At 49.1% G+C, this 19,175-nt stretch overlaps 1 protein-coding gene across 1 annotated transcript; it reads left to right on the forward strand.

Annotated features, from left to right (window-relative positions):
• Positions 1 to 12,454: 12,454 nt before the first annotated feature.
• Positions 12,455 to 18,889, forward strand: HOXC13 (homeobox C13; the record flags this gene model as incomplete). Its single annotated transcript, XM_081060266.1, has 2 exons — positions 12,455 to 13,184; positions 18,633 to 18,889. 2 exons carry the CDS (start codon positions 12,455 to 12,457, stop codon positions 18,887 to 18,889), a joined length of 987 nt encoding a protein of 328 aa, XP_080916392.1.
• Between the last annotated feature and the right edge of the window lie 286 nt (positions 18,890 to 19,175).

The following is a 19,175-nucleotide window of genomic DNA, read 5'->3' on the forward strand; positions in this document are numbered from 1 at the left end:
TGGGATAAAGAAGTTGTGGTACATATACACAATGGAATACTATTCGGCATTAAGGAAAGATGATATAGGAGCATTTGTGACAACATGGATAGATCTCGAGAGAATAATGCTAAGTGAAATAAGTCAGACAGAGAAAGCAGAGAACCCTATGATTTCACTGATATGTGGTATATAAACCAAAAACAACAAGACAAACAAATGAGAAACAAAAACTCATAGACACAGACAATAATTTAGTGGTTACCAGAGGGTAAGGGGGTGGGGGGTGGGTGATGAGGGTAAAGGGGATCAAGTATATGGTGATGGAAGGAGAACTGACTCTGGGTGGTGAACACACAATGGGATTTATAGACGATGTAATACAGAATTGTACACCTGAAATCTATGTAAATTTACTAACAATTGTCACCCCAATAAAATTAATTAAAAAAAAAGTGCCTCATTCTGGTAGGATCAGAAGACACATCTTGCAGGGATGAGGTCATCACAAGAAGAATTTGAATATTTACAATAAAAAAGTCCCCTGGGGGTCTCACTCGTGGTGGGGGCAAACAGCTTCGGAGGACACGTCACCCGTGGCAGTTTTCCGGCAACTCGATCCCCTCTGTTACCTATATTCTGGACCTTTACGTTTGCTAATAGAAGGGTGTCTCCATTTTCCCTCAGATGTACGGTTCTGCAGCGACACTCCCTACCTTATTTATGCATGTGTTCAGTGAGCATTTTCCTAGTCTCCTAGTTTCACTGGAGTTTTATATTAAGCACCCTCCCCTGCAGGGTTTCTTGAGATGAGCTGGAACACACGCTGGAAAAACCAAACGCCTGCCGGAGGAGGTCTGTCAAATCCCAAAGCTAAGAGCAGCCGAGGTTTCCTAAGTAAATAAATGAAAAGGACTTTGGAAAGAAATAATCCGTTAGTGTAGACACTCAGGGGTTGAGATTACGCCTTTCTCCCTCCAATGCCGCAGTTAAGAAGGACCAGGTCAGCGCCTTTTGGCGTGAGCTGCTCTGAGGGTTACAGAGCTGCAAAATGCGGTTTTGGAGACATCGGGAGTCAGGACACCCTCACTTCATTCCCGCCGCTCATTCCCGCCGGCCCACGCGCAAGCCGGGTCCCAAGGTTTCGAAGATTTGGGGACCCGTGCTGCTCCGGGCGGCGAAAGACGAGTGGCCTCGGCTGCGGGGCCGCGTCCCCTGGCCACTGCCCGCCCGCAGCCCGCAGCGGCCGCGGCTCCGACGCTGCCTAGAGAGGGGGCCGCCCCTCTGGTAAAACAGCTTTGGGGGCCATCGGTCCCGAAAGAGTGAGTGCGGGAAAGTGACGCGGTTCCCTAAAGCAGAGATGTTGCAGCAGGACCCCGCTCCTGGGAAGGGCGGGGAGGCGCTGGGCGGATGCCTGGCCCCAGCGCGGCGCCAACACACACAAATTCCGCTAGGAATGTTTAAAAATTTCTCCCCATTCGACTTTTTCCCTCCCTTTAAACCAATTTCCGTCCAAAAAACAAAGACGTGGACGGGCAGGCGCCACTGAGTCTGGGCACTGAGGTGCTAACCGGTGCAGATTTCGTTGGGTTCAGGTCGAGAAAAAAGAGTGGCCCTGTCCCAAGCTGGAGCGTGGGGACCTCGGACTCTGGACTGTGTAAACAGACTGGGGCGGGGGGTCCCTCCGAGAAAAGTGCTCTGCCCAGCTGCCCGAAGCCTGGTGGAGGCTCCTCAGAGGCGCTGTGTCCGCACCGCTGGACCCCAGGTCACTGTGGCAGTGGACGGAGCAAAAGCCCTGAGTATATAGTCCACAGCCCTCGAAGTCGCTGACCCGAAAACGTTGGTCGAACGCATGGAGTGAGAAGGAAAGGGGCAGTGCCCAGCTGAGTGCTCCTCGCGCAGCTTTGGCCATTCCCTCCGCCTGATTTCGGCTGCAGGAGGCCGGCAGATTTCTAGGGCAGAATACGAAGCTGCTGGGGAATTAGATAGGAAGGCAATATTCCTGAGCTCTTTGAACAGCCCTAGGAGAGAAGCAAATTAAATAATGTGACTGCTTTCTAAAATAAAGACCTGGACCGAGATTATGACCCCACTGGGGTCATAATCTTTTCCGATGAGGAACCCTTTGCTCCCCCCACCTACCCACCCACACACACACACCGGGAGCCTGCACGTCGAGCTGGCTCTGTCCTCAGGGCACGAAAAGGAGCTTTTTTGACCTTAAAAAGGGGGACCTTTCCCTGCAGCGTTAGATACTTGAAACTGTAGCTATCGAGTAAAGGTTGAAGAAATGCTGGAGAGGGAGGTGCTGAAGGGGTTTCTTCACTGTCCTAGGGGTTTGTGAAAAAGGCAGATTTTGAAGTTATTGCAGATATGCTCCTTGTTCAAACAGCGTGGACCTCAATTTCCAGATCTGCTGTGTGGAGTGGGTCAAGGTTCTCCATGGAAGTGAAGTGACAATATTCCAGCATTCTAAAAAACATCATCACGGAGAACGCGGCGAAAATTCAGACAACTCTTCCTCTTACCTACCTTTGATTATTTAAGTAATTCAGGAAGAGGTGAATTCTGATTGCTTGTGGAGACTCAACATGGCTGGATAGGAAAAAAGGAAAATCAAATAAAGACTGGTGCAGTATGCTCTGGTGGACTAGGTCCTCTGTACATTTTTCCTTGTGTACAAGAAGAGTGTCTGCCTTTCTGGGGCATCAGTTCCTGAAAGGATATTGTTTCTGTTATGATAAAAGGCATAAAGCTAGGTAAAGTTATCAAAATGCATATATATATATATACACACACATATGTATATATGTATATGTATATATGTATATATATATATATATATATTTAGAGAGAGAGAACACAGGTTTTCTACTTATGTTGATGGAAAACATATTTCTTGGCGGGAATAATATTTGGGCTACAGTTGTTTCCCAGGATGATAGAAGCCGAATAGGACCAACCCCCTCCACATAATCCTTAAACTGAATATGCACTTGCAGAGTAAATTTAGGTATCATCCTACTCCACTGGAACCAGCAGATTCAGATCCATATTCCAAGCTGGGCAGAACCTCTGGGAAATCCCTGCGGGGTTCAGAGCCTACGGAGTGAGCCCTGAGAGGCCAGCGTGGAGACGTGGGGATGGAAGAGGAGTCTCTAGACCTAGCAAGGAGCACTCCTCTAATGGCGGCACCCAGAGGGCCAGACTCCCAGACCCAGCTAGTAGTTGATTGGGTTTTCTTGTCCCCAGGATAAATCACATTTGGGAAATTTTTGTCAAGGGTGTGGCTAAGCTTTGAAAGTTAGTCAGCCGGCTTTTCTTACTGGCAAATCTTAAAAAGAGAAATTCACCAATTTATGATACTGTCCCCACTATTTAAAGCATAAACTATTCTAAAGAAAAGGTTGATATAGGAAGTCTGCAGACCCACGAGTGCACCGGGTTTAGAGGTACCTTTGAAACATGTCCTGTAGGGGGACATTGTCCTCAAGGGTTTCTACATAAAACATGACCATGACTTCATACGTGTTACATGATGTATTACATGTAACAAATGACAACAAACAAATATCATAGCCACACAGAAATTAATACTGAGATTCCTGTCATCTGAATAATTTGCTTTCCTCTTTACCCTTACGCCAGCTTAGATTTACCAAGCTTTGCAGTCTGTTCTCCTGACTTCTCTGCCTCTGGCTTCAGCTCTTCCTACCCACCCACCCACTCCCCCCCCCATTTTTTTTGAACCAGGAATTCTCTCAAACTTTTTGAAAAACCTTTGTAGCTGTGTGATTTTTCTTTTACCACTTTCGTATCCCAAGACTAGACATTAAAAAAAAAAATAGTTCCCCCCCATTTGGGAGGTGTCCTTTCCAAGGAACAGGCAGACAGAGAGAAGGAAGGGAAAGCTGGCTGATTCTTGGTCTGGGCGGTGGTGGTTGCCAGTAGAAATCTGCAGTCAGGGTGTGTCCCTCTGGGTAAGTACAGGAGACCCTGGAGACACAGGGACCTAACTCTCCAAACCTCCAAATCAGTTCACACAAGCACACCCATGACTGCCCAGTTCGGGTGAGCCGGGGCCTCCCTACACACCCGAGCTCTCAGGGATCTCATTGGAGTCTGCTCGACCCCACAAATAAAGGTACCCACCTGTGTGCTCCGCTGTCTGTGCCCAGAGAGCGCACACTAGCGCATCAATCAGGATTACGGGTGCGATTGCGCCTGGCTCGCAGGAGCTGCTCTGGCGCCGCGGGATATGGAGCCGACGCTGCCCGACGCCGGCTCTCACGCGCTGTCCTCCGTGCCGGCCATTTATTGTCCTGTGTGCAAGCGGCTTTCGCCAAGCTTAAGCTTGGTCTGATTTAGTGAAATAAAATACTAAATAATTACTACACATTTTTAAAAATCAGCCTATTAAAATAAATAAAGAACTCTCGAAATCTTGGGAGCAATCTAGAGAGAAGAGAGAAATGAATTAGATGCTAGTGCCTCATTCCTGGAGAGCTAAGTGGCGGTGACTGCGACGGCTGAGGGGACTCAGCTGCGGGACTCGCCATTCAATCTCCGGAAGTGACCGAAATCTCCTAAAATACGTGCAGAAGAAAAAAAAAGTGCTGAAACACAGACTCAAAGCCAGAATCCTTCCGATTTGGGCGAGATGGCAACTTGGTTTCTGGCAGACACAAATTTTCCCTAAGATGGCTGGGGTGAAATGGATCTGCAAAGTTGCTCCTGGATATCCTCAGACCTGGTGTCTTTATTCTCTCTTAAAAATAACAGCTTAAAAAGCATTTCTGCTTTACATATGCCTGAATACCATTTCCACTTAATTGATAAGTGCATCAGAGAAAGCAGTGGTAGAGGTGGATTTAAAAACATGTCTGTGACAACATATATCTTTACCCACATAACTGGAGGTCCACAAAACTATAGGTCCACCAAACCCCCCTCATACATCTTAGCATGGCATAGACAATTAAATCCTTTTAAAATTTTAAAATTAAACATGACTATGTTGTCATATTCAAGGGGATATTTTTAAAAATTTTTTTACAATGATTACATAATTATATGGATATGGGTATCCGTGGGCACATATTGTTTGTTAATGTTTATCTGAAGTTCCCTTAACACCAACAAAGCATGTATTACATACTTGCTTGTCTAGAGATGATAGGTCTATAATAGATGAGACAGAAGTAAATCTGTGTTACTTCTTTGGAGTGAAATTCATTAAGAAGCCGAGCACTGAAAAGTGCTTTAAATCACAAATGCAGATTCTAGCAGAAAAGAATTTTCCTAACGCCTCCGAGTAGGAGAGAACTCGTACAAGGTTCCTCTCCTCACCATGCCTTAAGAATTACATCTCTGAAAAACTTGAGGATTGTCTTTTCTCCCATCCATTTGCTTATAGTGGCTCAGCTGAAGGAGAGGAGTGGGTAGATTCATGGGGTCTTCTCCATGCTCACCTCCTACCCATGTTTCCTTTCCTTTCACCTCTACCCCAGCAGTCTGCCTCAACCAGCACCCCTGTCACCACGGACCTGAAAATGTCTCCATGCTATACAAGTCCAAGGCACACTCATTGCAACACATGTTCCCCTGTACATGTACTGTCCGGTAGTGTCCAAAAGCCCAGACTCGACAATCACGTTCCCCAAAAATGCTGAAGGTCATTGAGTGTGACAAGTCCGGGGTGGTCTCTGTGCCTTAAAAGATATTTCTCATCTGAGTTAAATTTTCTCTGACTACCATGTTTCCCCCAAAATAAGACTGGGTCTTCCATTAATTTTTGCTCCAAAAGACGCCTTAGGGCTTATGTTCAGGGGATGTCATCCTGAAAAAAACGATGCTAGGGCTTATTTTCTGGTTAGGTCTTATTTTCGGGGAAACACAGGTATGCAAGTGAGTGCAGTGATCTTTGGAAGAGAGAAAATGGATGGCCCCATCATCCTTTCTAGTTCTTTAAATTTTATTAACTTTGCTGCATGTACAAGGCAACACCACAACTAAGAGAAAAAAAATTACTCTAAATACTGCCTGGAGAAGGGGGAAATTGAGAGGGAGGACGCAGTGAGGGAAGAAAAGTCCAACAGCCCTCTCCCCAAGGATGGGATAGTTTTCCTCTAGTCACTAAACTGCACCAAATTAAACCCTTTTAGGAGGATTGAATTCATCACCACCAGCAGGAATCTTGTCCCAAGTACCCTCCTGCCTTTTTGCTCCATAGAACCCAAGCAAGGTTGGCCATTTTAGCAAAGAGGGGTTTCTTTCCCACCCCCGCTCCCCCTCTCATTAGAATCTTGGGTCTTGACCTCTCTCTTTTTTGGAAATGAGGAAATTAAATTTTCTTTCTTTTGATAATACATCTTCTGAAGATCCTTCAATTTCTTGTGTTCTGCTCAATGATTTTCAAATTCGAATGATTCGAATGTATCTTCTGCTGTGACTTCTAAGGGTACCTGGTCAGGGGGAGAGCTAGGCTGTGATCCATTTGGGGTATAACTTTCCCTCTCCCCATGATAAAATATACATACATTTCCACCATCTGCCTCTTAGAATCCCATCAAACTCCAGTTCCCAGCATTATGGTGGCCTTAAGGGTGCCTCTCACCTAGTTAGAGTTGAAATGTCCAGCCTTTCAACTCTATGCCTTTTATATTTAGTCATTCTTTGGGACAGGTTAAACAGTCCACTTTACCCAGGGGTCCACAACCTCTCCTTGAGGGAAAAATGTTATCTTCATTATTTTTCATATCTTCTTTTAAAATAACTAGAAATGAGAGAGAGAGAATGAGAGAGAGAGAGAGAGAGAGAGAGAGAGAGAGAGAGAGAGAGAGAGAGAGAGAGAGAAGCTGGTTTACCTCCTTTCTAGGAGCCCCAAATCTAAACTTTAAAAGATGGAGGAAATGATTGAAAGTGATAAATACCTTTTCCAAGCATTCGGTTTGTTGGCTTTCTGACCAAAAGGGGCCTTTGTTACATCTCTGCAAGGAAGCCAAATCCAGCCCCTAGCCAACACTCCTCCACCTCTTCCCCAACCCCCCTCAGCTCCCTTGTCTAACTTGAAAATGAACTTGGACTTCCCTCTCAGACAGGCCCTAAAACCAGGAGAGATTTTATTTGTCTGTTTCTGAAGGGCTTCCTAAAAGGGGGAGGTGTTTTGGGGGGAGAGGAGGGGACAGAAGACTCTCTCCCATAGCAGAGGATGGGGTGGGGGTAGGGGCTCTGGGGAGGCAAGAAGAGGGAGGAAATAGTTTGTTAATTTCTTAACTCTGTGTTTATTCCCTGAACTTCTTTCGTGGATGAGATGCCACGGAAAAGAAAAGGGAGTAGGAGTAGTAAAAGGATTGGGTTGGGGAAGGAGAGAATGAAGGGGGCTGGAAAAGGGCTCTCTCTATCAAGAACTTGGGTGGGGGGCTGGGAGGGTGGGACTTGGAAGCAGTGGAAGAAAGAGGGTTGGGGTAGGATTCTGGAGGCCGCTGGAGGTTTCCTGAGAGTTCCTCGTGGAAGGGGCTACGTGATTGCCCTGCCCAAACCCAGTGCACCACCAGGCAGCTTCTGTGATTGGGGCAGACTGGAAGAGAACCCAGGAAAAGACTAGTGACCTAAGTGGGGACCCCTGTGAGGGTCCCTGCAGAACCAGAGAGGACAGATTGGTGTGGCTCCCCAAACCCTCGGCACTGCGGCACTTCGAGTCGTGAGTTGGCAGCAGGGAGTAGCTTACCCTGATGTGTAAGGGGGGAACTGAATAGGGCCTGGAGGAAGGCAAGTTTGGGTTTGAGAGTGGAGAACTCTCAAAGTGATGTTTCAGTAGTCTTGGTCCCATCTTCCTTCAAACTGGGGGCCCAGGGAGGGAAAACAATAAAGATGGAAGCCGCCTGGATGGCAGCCGCTGTTCAGGAGGTGAGTTCCCAGACTGGGAGGAGAGGCCTGGGTGGCCCTTCTCTGATGCCAGCCTGTGGGGGTGGAAAATCAAAGTGGAGCAGGGTCCAGAGGGATCCAGGAACCTGGGAAGTGGCATCGTGTCTGTACACTCCTTGGGCCACCCCTAACCTTCTAGAGCCCAGAGAAGTGGAGGGAAAGAGGCCAGGGAGCCCTAGGATCAGCCATTTTTCTTTCCTTCCCCACCAATATCACTCTTTGCAACCCACCAGGAATTCTTCCAAGTGTGTGAAAGGCTCTTCCCACTCAGACACACTCTCAGGGGTGCCCTCCCATAGGCTTAACCCTGGGCCAGAAAGGACCCCCAAACTCCTTGCCTGCCCACCAAGGCCCCAAGTCTGGGCCAGAATCCAGACCCCATGGTGGTGAGGCTCTTTGTTTGCCTGCAGCCTCAACCCACCCCCTTCTTTTTATAACTGGAATTTCTCCCATAAAAAAGGCATGGAGGGGGGCAGGAGCTTCAGAGCTTCAAGCTCTTTTTTTCTGGGGAATATGAAAGAAACAGGAAGGGGGGAAGAAATCAACTGATGCTTAATTTCCAGAGAAAGCAATCCGTGTATTGAATAAGGGGCACACCAACCTCATATCTCTCATCCTCCCTAGCCTGATATTTCAGCTACACCCAGCCCTCAGTGCGTGCTTCCAGCTTGCACCCTCTTGCTGTAAATGCTGTGAACTTACACCTCTGGCTTTGTCTTGAATACAGTGGGCTAGGAATTCCACCCCTCAACTTCAGGAAAAACACAGGCATCTGCCTCTTCCTAGCACTTTCCTGGGAGATGTCTGAGTAGAAGATGAATATGGAAATTAAGTGTGTATACAGAGAAATAAATAGACCAGCAGAGATCTTTATTTGCATGTAGAGGATTTCAGCAGAGGGCTGGGTGTCTTCATAAACACATTTAGGCTGTGTCCACAAAGGCATATGCTGGAACAGTGCGTGCAGCCTGCACGCAGCCCCAAACCCACTGGCCACGCATGCACACACACACCACACACACGCCCAGTGAGGCACGTGAGATATCTGCTTTATATGTTGGAGCCTTTGAGAACAACAATTTCAGAGTTGAACTTATCTGGGACCTTGGTCCGTAGAGGAAGCTGAGGGCAGACTGGCTCCCCATGATCCTTGCAATTGTCCCTTTGTAAAAAGCCTAGAGCAGAGCTGGGCTTCCGGACCGGACTGAGGGACCATTTTCCATTTTCCTTTGGTATAAGGAAATTCTTCGTCTTTTTCCCTACACGAGCAGGGCAGCTAGAGATCGAGGAGCCATATTCCTTTTCGTTTGTTTTGATTTTCTGTAAACTTCGTAGTCAAGCGCCATCGGCCCATCCGCGCAGCCCGGCGGGGCGTGGTGTGTCAGTGCGGTGGGGGCTGAGCGCGAAGCCGCGGGTTTCAGCGCCCGGCTTTCTAGGGCGGGATCGTCTCGGAGATGTAATTACTACGTTTCCAGTGGTGCATATTCTCCCGGAGTGTTTAATTTGGTTTTATTTGTGTCTCAGCGAGATCCACATTTTTTTCGGGGGAGGAGGGAGAAGCGACCCCAGGCTTAAAGTTAATTAACCAACAAAGCTTTACTTTCCGCCGCCCGCCCGCGGGCTCTGGCACCGCCGCCTCCCTCCCCGCTCCGGGCGCGCCCCAGCCTTGGAGCTGGCAGTTTCAGGCGCGGAAGGTCTTGGGGAACCCAACGAAAGAGTGGGGGATCGTTCCGACGATGCGGACACGTCTGCAGCAGCATTTAATGCCTTAGCCCTGAACTTTCTCCTCCAGCCTTCCCACTCCCCAAAATTTCTTGGGGTCTTGGAGGTGGGGGCAGGGGGTGACATCTTCTTCGGCTGTTTTTGAAGAAGGGAACTTTAGTTTCAGCTCTTTACTCTCCTCGCTAAATTTTGGCCACATAGTGCTTCTAATAAATGGAATTGTAAAATTGTCGGGTAAGTCAAATCTCTATCTCAGTGCAGTAGGAATAGTGAATAGCCTTATATAAACCTGGAAAAAAAACATGCTATTAATCTTATTGCTGCGCAGCGCTGCACCCAGGTCTTTCCCGCCGTTCTGCCCCCTACTCCCAAATGCTGGGGGACGTGTCTGTGTGTCAGAATTTGAGTCCAGCGTTGGACTAGAACGTTCCTGGACCGGGGAGGAAGACCCAGGAATGGAGGGGGCGTTTCAGGCCCTTTGTTTCTCCTGGTGGCCCCATAGAGCCTGATCCGTGTCGCCCAGGCCGCTCCATTCCACGCGAACCCGCACTTCACCAGAGGGGAAGCCAGGGCCTCAGCACCACCTCTCCATATGCGGCTGGAAACCAGCAGATCTTCCCACCCACCTATCCCCACCAGCCAGGCCCCAGGCCGGCATAAGGGCTAAGGTCACACGACCCAGTCTAGACTGGCCTGGCTTGTTTGCTCTCCTCATTTCACCTTGACCTTGGAATCCTGAGGCAGGGAAGCCAGTTTCCTAGCAAAGAGCCAGCTGGGAGCAAGACCTCTTTCCCTGGCTCATCCCTCCTTCTAATCCCTCCTTCTACCATCATCATACACTCAAGCTAGCCTGCTTCTGTTTCAAATCTTTGTTGTATTTTTCCTCCTACTGCCAGCCAGCCCAAAGCCTGCTTTCTGAACTCTGAGGTGACTCTTCCGGATGAAGATCATACTGATAAAGATTAGTTTCTTATCCGAACTCACCCATGCCAGTACTCTTTCCATTGTCACGCACCACCTTCCCCTACAAAAAGAAGGGGGATGGCCAGTAGGCTGGATCTCAGTTCAGACCTTGACATTTGCTTTTCAGGTGGGAGGGGTCCCCTGGCCTGCTTAGCTTCAGGCTACTGTGTGGCCACTGCCTATGTGCTGTCTGGACAGGGGCACCCAGCATGTGAACTATGAGGCAGAGGCAGGAAAAAGGAAGATTCTGCAGCTCCTCTCCCACCCACCCACCCCTTTCCTCTCTCTATTACCGCTTCTCCTCAGGGAGGCCCTGGTGCTGAAAAGAAACTTTGGCTCAGTTCCACGGAGATGAGCCCTGGAAAGGGGTGTCTATTATAGAGGCTTGGGCGTAGAAAGCCCTAAAGTCAGAATATTGGGAGGGAAGAAGAGAGGAGCTTTTTGAAAAATCAGTAACTTGGTGTTAATTTGTCCTTTGCAATATCCCGGGGTTATTTTAAAGCATGAAAACACTCCACACTAAAAAGGAGTGACCCCAAGAAAGACATGGGAGCTAAAGTTGGGGTTGTCCAGCTGGGAACTGCGTTAATCCTGGCTCTGTCCAGCCCGGTGGCCCTCATCTGCCGCCACCACCTAGGGCTGGCCTCCCATGAACTGAGGTCTCCCAGACTTGCGCCTGGAAAAGGCCCCTCCAAAGGGGCAGTGCTGCTCACTCGCCCACATTTCACGTTTCCTGTGGTACAGTGACCTGAGAGCGCGCGCGTGCTCTTGTACACATCCAGGGTTTTTTTTAGCTTTCCTAGACCGAATACCTTCTCCACCTTTTCTTTGAGCAATCTCACTCCGAGGCTTTTTATTTCTAATGTATATTGAAATATCAGCCTATTCTATTGCCCTCATTTCCCTCTTTTTATTCTCTCTCCATTTTTCCCTGAATCTCTCCTCCATGTGTTGTGTGTGTTTGGGGGCCATCACATTCTCCCAACCCTCTCTACTCCGCTTCAGGAAGACCTGCAGGGAAGGAACCGAGAGAGTCCCTCCCAGAAAGCAGGAGCTTTGGGATAAGTGGATGAAGGTAGGAAATGGAAACAATCCCGGCAGCAAAGTCTCTCTCGCTGCTGCGCAACATCGAGTTCTTTCCAGCTGCGAGCGCCAGAGCAGTCTGCCAGGGCCACAGCCAGGGCTCCCCACGTCCTGCCCTCGCGTGCGTCGCCTGCTTTCTAGTTTCTTCATTTACTAAGAAAAAAAATCCAGTTTCTCCCTCACCCTTAGCTCCAAGCCCCATTCCAGTAACAGGGATCGTTTTGTTTTGTTTTGTTTTTCCGGGGAGAGGTAGGAACCTGTCTCCTCCAAACACATCCTAAGCCTACGGAGAGGCATCCAGGAATAGCCCTGCTCTCTCCAGACACCTTTGCATCGGCTAAATTCAGCCTCATCCTCCACCCTCTCGCTCCCCGGGGCAGGCCGGGGGGGCGTTGCCCTGTCCCTTTAAATCTCCCAGCTCCCTCCTCTTTTACCCCTCCTGAAAGCCAATCAACAGAGACATTTCCCCTTTCGTCCCGCCCCCACCTGGAGGGGTGGGAACCCCAGGAGACGGCCTGGGCGCCACCAGCGCCGGCCGCGGTCACGTGGGCGCTGGAGGGTTGCGGAGGGGAGGCGGGCGGGAGCCGCGCGGATTTCTTAATGAACTGTCCCCGCATGCGTAGAGGGAATGTGGGGAGGGAGGTGAAAGCACCGGGAGGAGGAGGGGAGGGGTGGGGAAAAAAAGGGGGAGGGATGGGGGAGGGGGGAAGGGAGCGAGGTGTATCCCTAGCTCGCTGCCTCTGGCAAGTGGAGTTTTTAAAAAGCTGGAGCAGATCATGTCATGACGACTTCGCTGCTCCTGCATCCGCGCTGGCCGGAGAGCCTTATGTACGTCTATGAGGACAGCGCGGCGGAGAGCGGCAGCGGCGGCGGCGGGGGAGGCGGCAGCGCGGGCGGAGCGGGGGGCGGCTGCGGCGGAGCGAGCCCTGGCAAAGCCCCGAGCATGGACGGGCTGGGCAGCAGCTGCCCGGCCAGCCACTGCCGCGACCTGCTTCCGCACCCGGTGCTGGGCCGCCCGCCGGCTGCCCTGGGCGCCCCTCAGGGCGCGGTCTACACGGACATCCAGGCCCCCGAGGCGGCACGCCAGTGCGCCCCGCCGCCGGCGCCCCCCACCTCGTCCAGCGCCACCCTGGGCTACGGCTACCCGTTCGGTGGCAGCTACTACGGCTGCCGCCTATCGCACAACGTGAACCTGCAGCAAAAGCCTTGCGCCTACCACCCGGGTGATAAGTACCCGGAGCCGTCGGGCACCTTGCCCGGCGACGACCTCTCCTCCAGGGCCAAGGAGTTCGCCTTCTATCCCAGCTTCGCGAGCTCCTACCAGGCGATGCCCGGCTACCTGGACGTGTCGGTGGTGCCTGGGATCAGCGGGCACCCGGAGCCGCGCCACGACGCACTCATCCCCGTCGAAGGCTATCAGCACTGGGCTCTCTCCAACGGCTGGGACAGTCAGGTGTACTGCTCCAAGGAGCAGTCGCAGTCCGCCCACCTCTGGAAGTCTCCCTTTCCAGGTAAGGAAGGGGCCCGAACGCCGCTGCCGCCGCCAGGGACCCCTCCCAGCCCCGCCTGCCCCGGGGCTCCGCGCCCCAGCCACCCCCGCCGTCTGGCCCCGGCGCGCCGGCTCTGCTGGGCTGCCGATGGAGCCGGCCGGGCGAGCTGCGCTGTGGAATGCGCCGGGGAAGAAATCTGCTCCGACACGTTCCCCGAAGCTGCCCCGCTGAGAGTGAAGCAATCATAGGCGCCCGAACGCCGGGCTGCCGGCTGAGCTCCAGTCGGTAGCTTGCCTCCTCCTCCCCCAGCGGGCTCAGGTCTCACGCACTGCTCTCGGCCCCCAAAACCTGCTTTTGGCTCGGAATGGGCTTGGGGTGGGCCTCGAGTGCCTTGGAATCCACAACCAGCACAAAACCCTCAACCCACCGAGTAACTGGTGGCGGGGGGGATAAGAAACCCCACCATTTCCTTTGCCTGAATTTCCAAGATCGTTCAGGCACTAGTTGTGTTTTTGTTTGTTTTGTTTTGTTTTGTTTTGTTTTGTTTTGTTAATAGGGGTTAATTTGCCGGGGTCTATAGAAACGTAGAATGTTTCCTACCTCCCCCCCCCACTTATTTTCTTTATTTAAAAAATTTGGCCACGAATTTCCCAATTGTTAAAGGAGCAGAAAACTAAAATATCTTGAGAAGGTGTGGAGAGAAGAGAGTTTGCATCCCTCTCCTAGGATATAAATTTGATTTCCCTCTCTGATATACTAAGCTCAAATCCTGTAGGTGTTTCCTCTGCCAACTCTCCCAAGGGTGCGGGAGAAAGAGTTACCCGTGCCTCAGACACAGAAAGATAAGGATGAGAGGTGGGGCCGGAGGAAGACCTCTGCTGGAAGAATCTGGGGTCCATGCCCAGGCTGGGGACCCCTGGGTTTTTTCTGGCTATGTGTGGGAGGATGAGTGGAATTCACCGATGTCTTGTTTCTTCTCCAACTGAGGCTATCTCTGAACCGGAGGGGATCCTGTAATCCCCATCGCCCCCCAAGGTGAAAAGAGCAGTTCCAGGTTTCTCAAATTCCAGGTTTCTCAAATTCAAATCAGGAGCTTTGAATTCAGCACTACGCTGAGAAATCAGATTTGAGGTCTAACGAATCCAGAGCTTGAGTTTGCTCTGGCTATAAGCAGAGCTCAGTGGGAGAGGGCTGACTGGCTGACTGGCTTCCTTCTGATGCCCATAGGGATTCTGGGGGGGTCACAGAACAGCCACAGATGTCTCCCCATACTGCCTAGAGGGTCTCCCAGCTCTGCATGTGGGCCCAGGGACATTTTCATTGGGAAGTATAGACCTGAATACCTCCTAAGGGTGGGTCTGAAATTCCTCTGTATCCGGGGTTGGAGCATGGACAGATGGTGAAAAATATCACTGAATGATGTTAGAAAATGTAGCAAATAACATTCTTGTAAATATTATGAGATTACTCAGTATGACACAACTGTATGCCAGGGTGGGACCCACAGTAGGCACCCCATTTCTGGCTGCCAGAAGATTTAAGGATATTAGAATTTTAGTACAGGGTATCATGCATTACCTGCTCTGCATTGGCTATAATATTTTTATATAATATGATTTCTGTTATTAACTACATAATATGAAACTCACAAGAATACATTTCCAGAAGATTGGAAATTCACATATGGATATCCAATAATGTAAAGAGATGGCCCTTTAATTCCCCATCTCACCCAGACAGAAAGGTTCTTTGGAGATGGAGGCCTATAGTAAGAATTCCTGGAGCAAGGGAAGCTGATAGACCATGCTAAAGGGCTGAAGGTAGGGGAGCAGATGCCCTCCACTGTGGGCAGAGGTGCTGGTTGAGAGCAATGAGAAATGGATTTAATATGAAGAAGTGAAGAGAGGAAACTGCTCTGGCATCCCTGCGTATGCATGTGGAGCAGGGTGGGGTTGAAGGATTGGAGGGAAGGTCAGAAATATCTTTGAGCAAAATAAACATTTTAAAGATTCCCAGGAAAAAAAACCTGCTTAAAAAAACACCTTTGATCACAGCCTCCTACAGAAAAATATCTTTGAAATAAAAAAAAAAATACAGCCCAACTGAGATTTAATACACTTACAAATTACAGCATGGAAATGGACATAAAACCCGGTGTGTCTCAGCAGTTATGTGCTCACACAGTCCTTGTGTGGAAAAAGAATCGGGCTAGTGTATCTCAGTGAGTGCAGAGGTCCAGGCAAAAGGCAGATGAAAAAGAAATCATCCTCAGACACCCTTCATATTTCTACCCACACAGAGATCTTTTAGAAGTAGTGAGATTTCCAGATAACTCTGTCTATGCAATTGTGGTTTGTTCTGCAACATCTAGGCATAAACACTACTGTCTCTCTTCAGCGCCTCTGGCTCTGAGAAACCTCATCTATGGCAGTCTGGGCTGGTGTGGGAGATGGAGCAATTGTTCAGAAAGATCCAGATAATTAGGGCCAAGATGTGTTGTGGCTCCTTCCTACCCCAATTATACAGACCCTTGCTTCATTGCTCTTTTTTTTTCTTCCTATAGTGAGTGTAGACATTTTTTTTTTTTTTTGACAGAGAGAGGTGGAAACTCCAAGAGAGAACCAGCAAAGAAAGGAGGCAGGGAGAGACAGAGACAAATAGGATTGGGGGAGAGAGCAAAAGAGAAAAATAAATAGTGGGTTCTTTGGGCCATACCAGAAGCACCTACTAGCAAACAAGCCTTTGGATTTTGGTTGAGAAGAGCAGCTAGGATTTCTAGCTGGGCAAGGTCCTCTTCAGAGCCCTGCTGTGGCAGTGGGTGGTCAAGAGCGAGTGGGCAGTAGGAACCTGTACAGAGAGCCCCAAGGGAAAGCCATGGATGAGTATTGATCTGGTTTTTTATTTGCTCCTCAAAGGTGTCTATTAGGTTCCCTGGTATAAAGTGGTTTGTGTGCGTGTATGCTCTGAAGGGAGATTAGGAAAGGGTTGATTGTAAAAATTAATAGCCAAGTCCCCTACATACTTTAGGCAGTATAGACACAACTACAGTTCTAAGCTTTCAGATGTTTCCACATCTGTAGATCCCTCTTCCTTTTCAGAAAAGACAGCAGACAATGAAGGGGGACTTTGAGAAGGCAGACTGAAGGTATTTCCCCAGGAGGCCCCCCCCCAAAGAAAACCCCATCAGTTTGGTATGACCCATGAAAAACTTGGCCAAATCAATTCTTGGCATTCTACAGAGAAAAAGAACCAGTTTAGATCAATTATTTGTTTTTCAAGTGATTTTTTTTAGGGTTGTGTTGATTAAACCTCATTGGAAATTTAGAGTGGGGTTTAGGGGACCCAGAATTGAGTAGGTAATTGTGAGTGGTTCCAGAAGGTGGGGTAAAAAAACAGGGACAATTATCTGGTTAATTCGGGAATCAAATCCCACTTTTATCCTATTTTGCTCTCCAGGGAAAAGGAGGTATATTTTAAAGCTGGATTATACCAGGTGGCCTATTTCCATTTTAGAACTTACTGCATCATTATGTTGAATCAGAAAATCTGTGTTTAAAATCTGGCTCTTTCACTTAAGTTATTTTACCCACTCAAAGCCTCAGATTTCTCGTCTTGTAATAAATAAGCCTTTAATAAAATAAGCCTGAAAAAAATGTTCTAAGGATTAAAACAAACAAACAAAAAGAAAACCTCACAATGTCCTTAAGGTATCATTATTTACTTTCTCTTTTTTATTCTTGTCCCGGAATCATCAATTTCCTGAATCATAGTTACCTCTGTAAAAGTAAAACAAATTTGAGAACTGAGAGGTTTGTTTTTTAATTACCTTGTACAAAAAACTTATTTTTAACCTAAAAGATCTGCTCTGTTAAAGTGAAGTTGTTTTGTTTTTCAGATTTAAAAAACAAAAACAAAACAAAACAAAAAACCTTGGCCTATTCCTACATAGGCAGAGAAACGTGGCAAGTCCAACGATTTTCCTGAGAAACTATCATGAAGATGGCCAAACCAGGCCATTGGAACCCACTGTCTACCATATTCTTCCTGAGCACTTTATTTCCCCCATGCATTTGACTGTGACCCCTTCTCTCCCCTTCCAGTATAGATAAGTAGACCCAACAAGCATGGGTATAGGGAAGGTGTTTTATGAGGGTGGGGTGAGAAGCATTTCAGGAAGAGCTTTGTGTCTTCATTCTGGATGGTGTCTATACTTCCAAAGGGTAGTAAGAATGAATGAAGGGGAAACCCCAAATATTCAGTCTTCCTCATTAGCTTCTGTGTGAAGTCTAATAATTACATTTTAAAAATTGAAGGGTGAGTTATATAGATGATCTCCCCAGTTCCCCATTTCCCCTTAAAAGTGTTGCTATGACCTTTTTATTAACAGAGGTGAGGGTGGAGAGGAAGGGGGATATAAGTGACATTGTTTTTAGTTCCTGTGAAATTTTCAGAGTATAAAGAATTGAACTATTAGTGGTTAGGATGACAAGGTATTTAGGATTTAGGCTTAGGGTTCCTGTATGGAATGAAGACAGTTTCCTTTAGTCTTGGAGGAATGGAGAGGAGAGGGGGTTGGAGCAGAATTTGCTCTGTTTTGGTGAGTGGACGTTTGTGGGGGTAAGGAGGGCCTTGTGTTCTCTTTATAGAAGACTTATGTGAACAGCTGGTTTTACCTCAAGAAAGGCTCTTCTAGTAGCTCCTCTTGTGGGCAGACCCTGGGGCATGGACCCTCTAATTCCAGGGCCTGATTATCTACATCTCAGGGCCAGGACCTCCCACCTTGGATGTTAAGTGGCTCACACATTGGGCTCCTAGAGTGACTGGTTCCCAGCTGGGCTAGCTTCACCTGGACACCTTTCTTCTCTCTATCTATTGGTGCAGGCCTCAGATTCTTAGAGCAGAGCCAGTGACCAACAACGTGAGCCGCCACTTGGTGGTCTGTGCCCACTGAAGCTGTCTCCCTGCCCACCATGTCGTCCCTCAAATGTACAACAGAACATCTTTTTCTCATACTGGGGCAAAGAATAAGCTTATGGATGCCCAAATAATCTTAAGTGCAGGAAGAATACCTGCAATCCTGGTAAGAAGTGCTATGTCGAGCCATACTGGAGCCTGAGGCAAAAGGAAAAATCAGTAATGCTGCTCCCGTGTTTATTTAAAAATTTGATGTTTTGTTCATCATGGGTTTTTTTTGCATTTATTTTTATTTTTTAAACATTGTATTAAAATATTATTTGTCTTGATTACCGAATTTAAGACACCTCTTTTAATATCTCAGTGGCCTTGGTAATACGAACCAGAGGTGCGAAGGATTGGGGGGCAATCTGCCGGCCCCCTCTGGTCCCTGCAGGAACCTTGTGACCGCAGCCGCGCAGCCTCAGGGCCCTTAGCCCGGTTCGCGGCCCTTAGCCCGGTCCGGGGTCCAGCCGGCAACTCACTCGCTGCCGCTCGCCTTCTCTCTCCCCTCAGACGTGGTTCCCCTACAGCCGGAAGTGAGCAGCTACCGGCGCGGGCGCAAGAAACGGGTGCCCTACACCAAGGTGCAGCTGAAGGAGCTAGAGAAGGAGTACGCGGCCAGCAAGTTCATTACCAAAGAGAAGCGCCGGCGCATCTCCGCCACCACGAACCTCTCGGAGCGCCAGGTCACCATCTGGTTCCAGAATCGGCGGGTCAAGGAGAAGAAGGTGGTCAGCAAATCGAAAGCGCCTCATCTCCACTCCACCTGACCGCCCACCGGGCCGCCTTCCCCGTCTATTTATGTCGCAGCTTTGTACCATATAAGAACCCACGAAGGACGCTTCGTCGGTGCAGACGAATATTTAACGTTAACAAGAAAGAGGAACCGCGCCGCCAGAAGGCAGAGAGGATCAGAGGGCAAGCTCTGCCGCCCCCGACCCCCCACACCCCATCCTCAATCCCATCCCCCATCCATATGGGACCTGCCAGGCCTCAACAGCTTTGGAGGTGGGTCTGAGTGGGCCATGGGAGCAAGGCTGCGGGCCCTGCTCCCCC

This window comes from Rhinolophus hipposideros, assembly GCF_964194185.1.
Source record: "Rhinolophus hipposideros genome assembly, chromosome: 9".
In the NCBI taxonomy this organism is placed as follows: Eukaryota; Metazoa; Chordata; class Mammalia; order Chiroptera; family Rhinolophidae; genus Rhinolophus; species Rhinolophus hipposideros.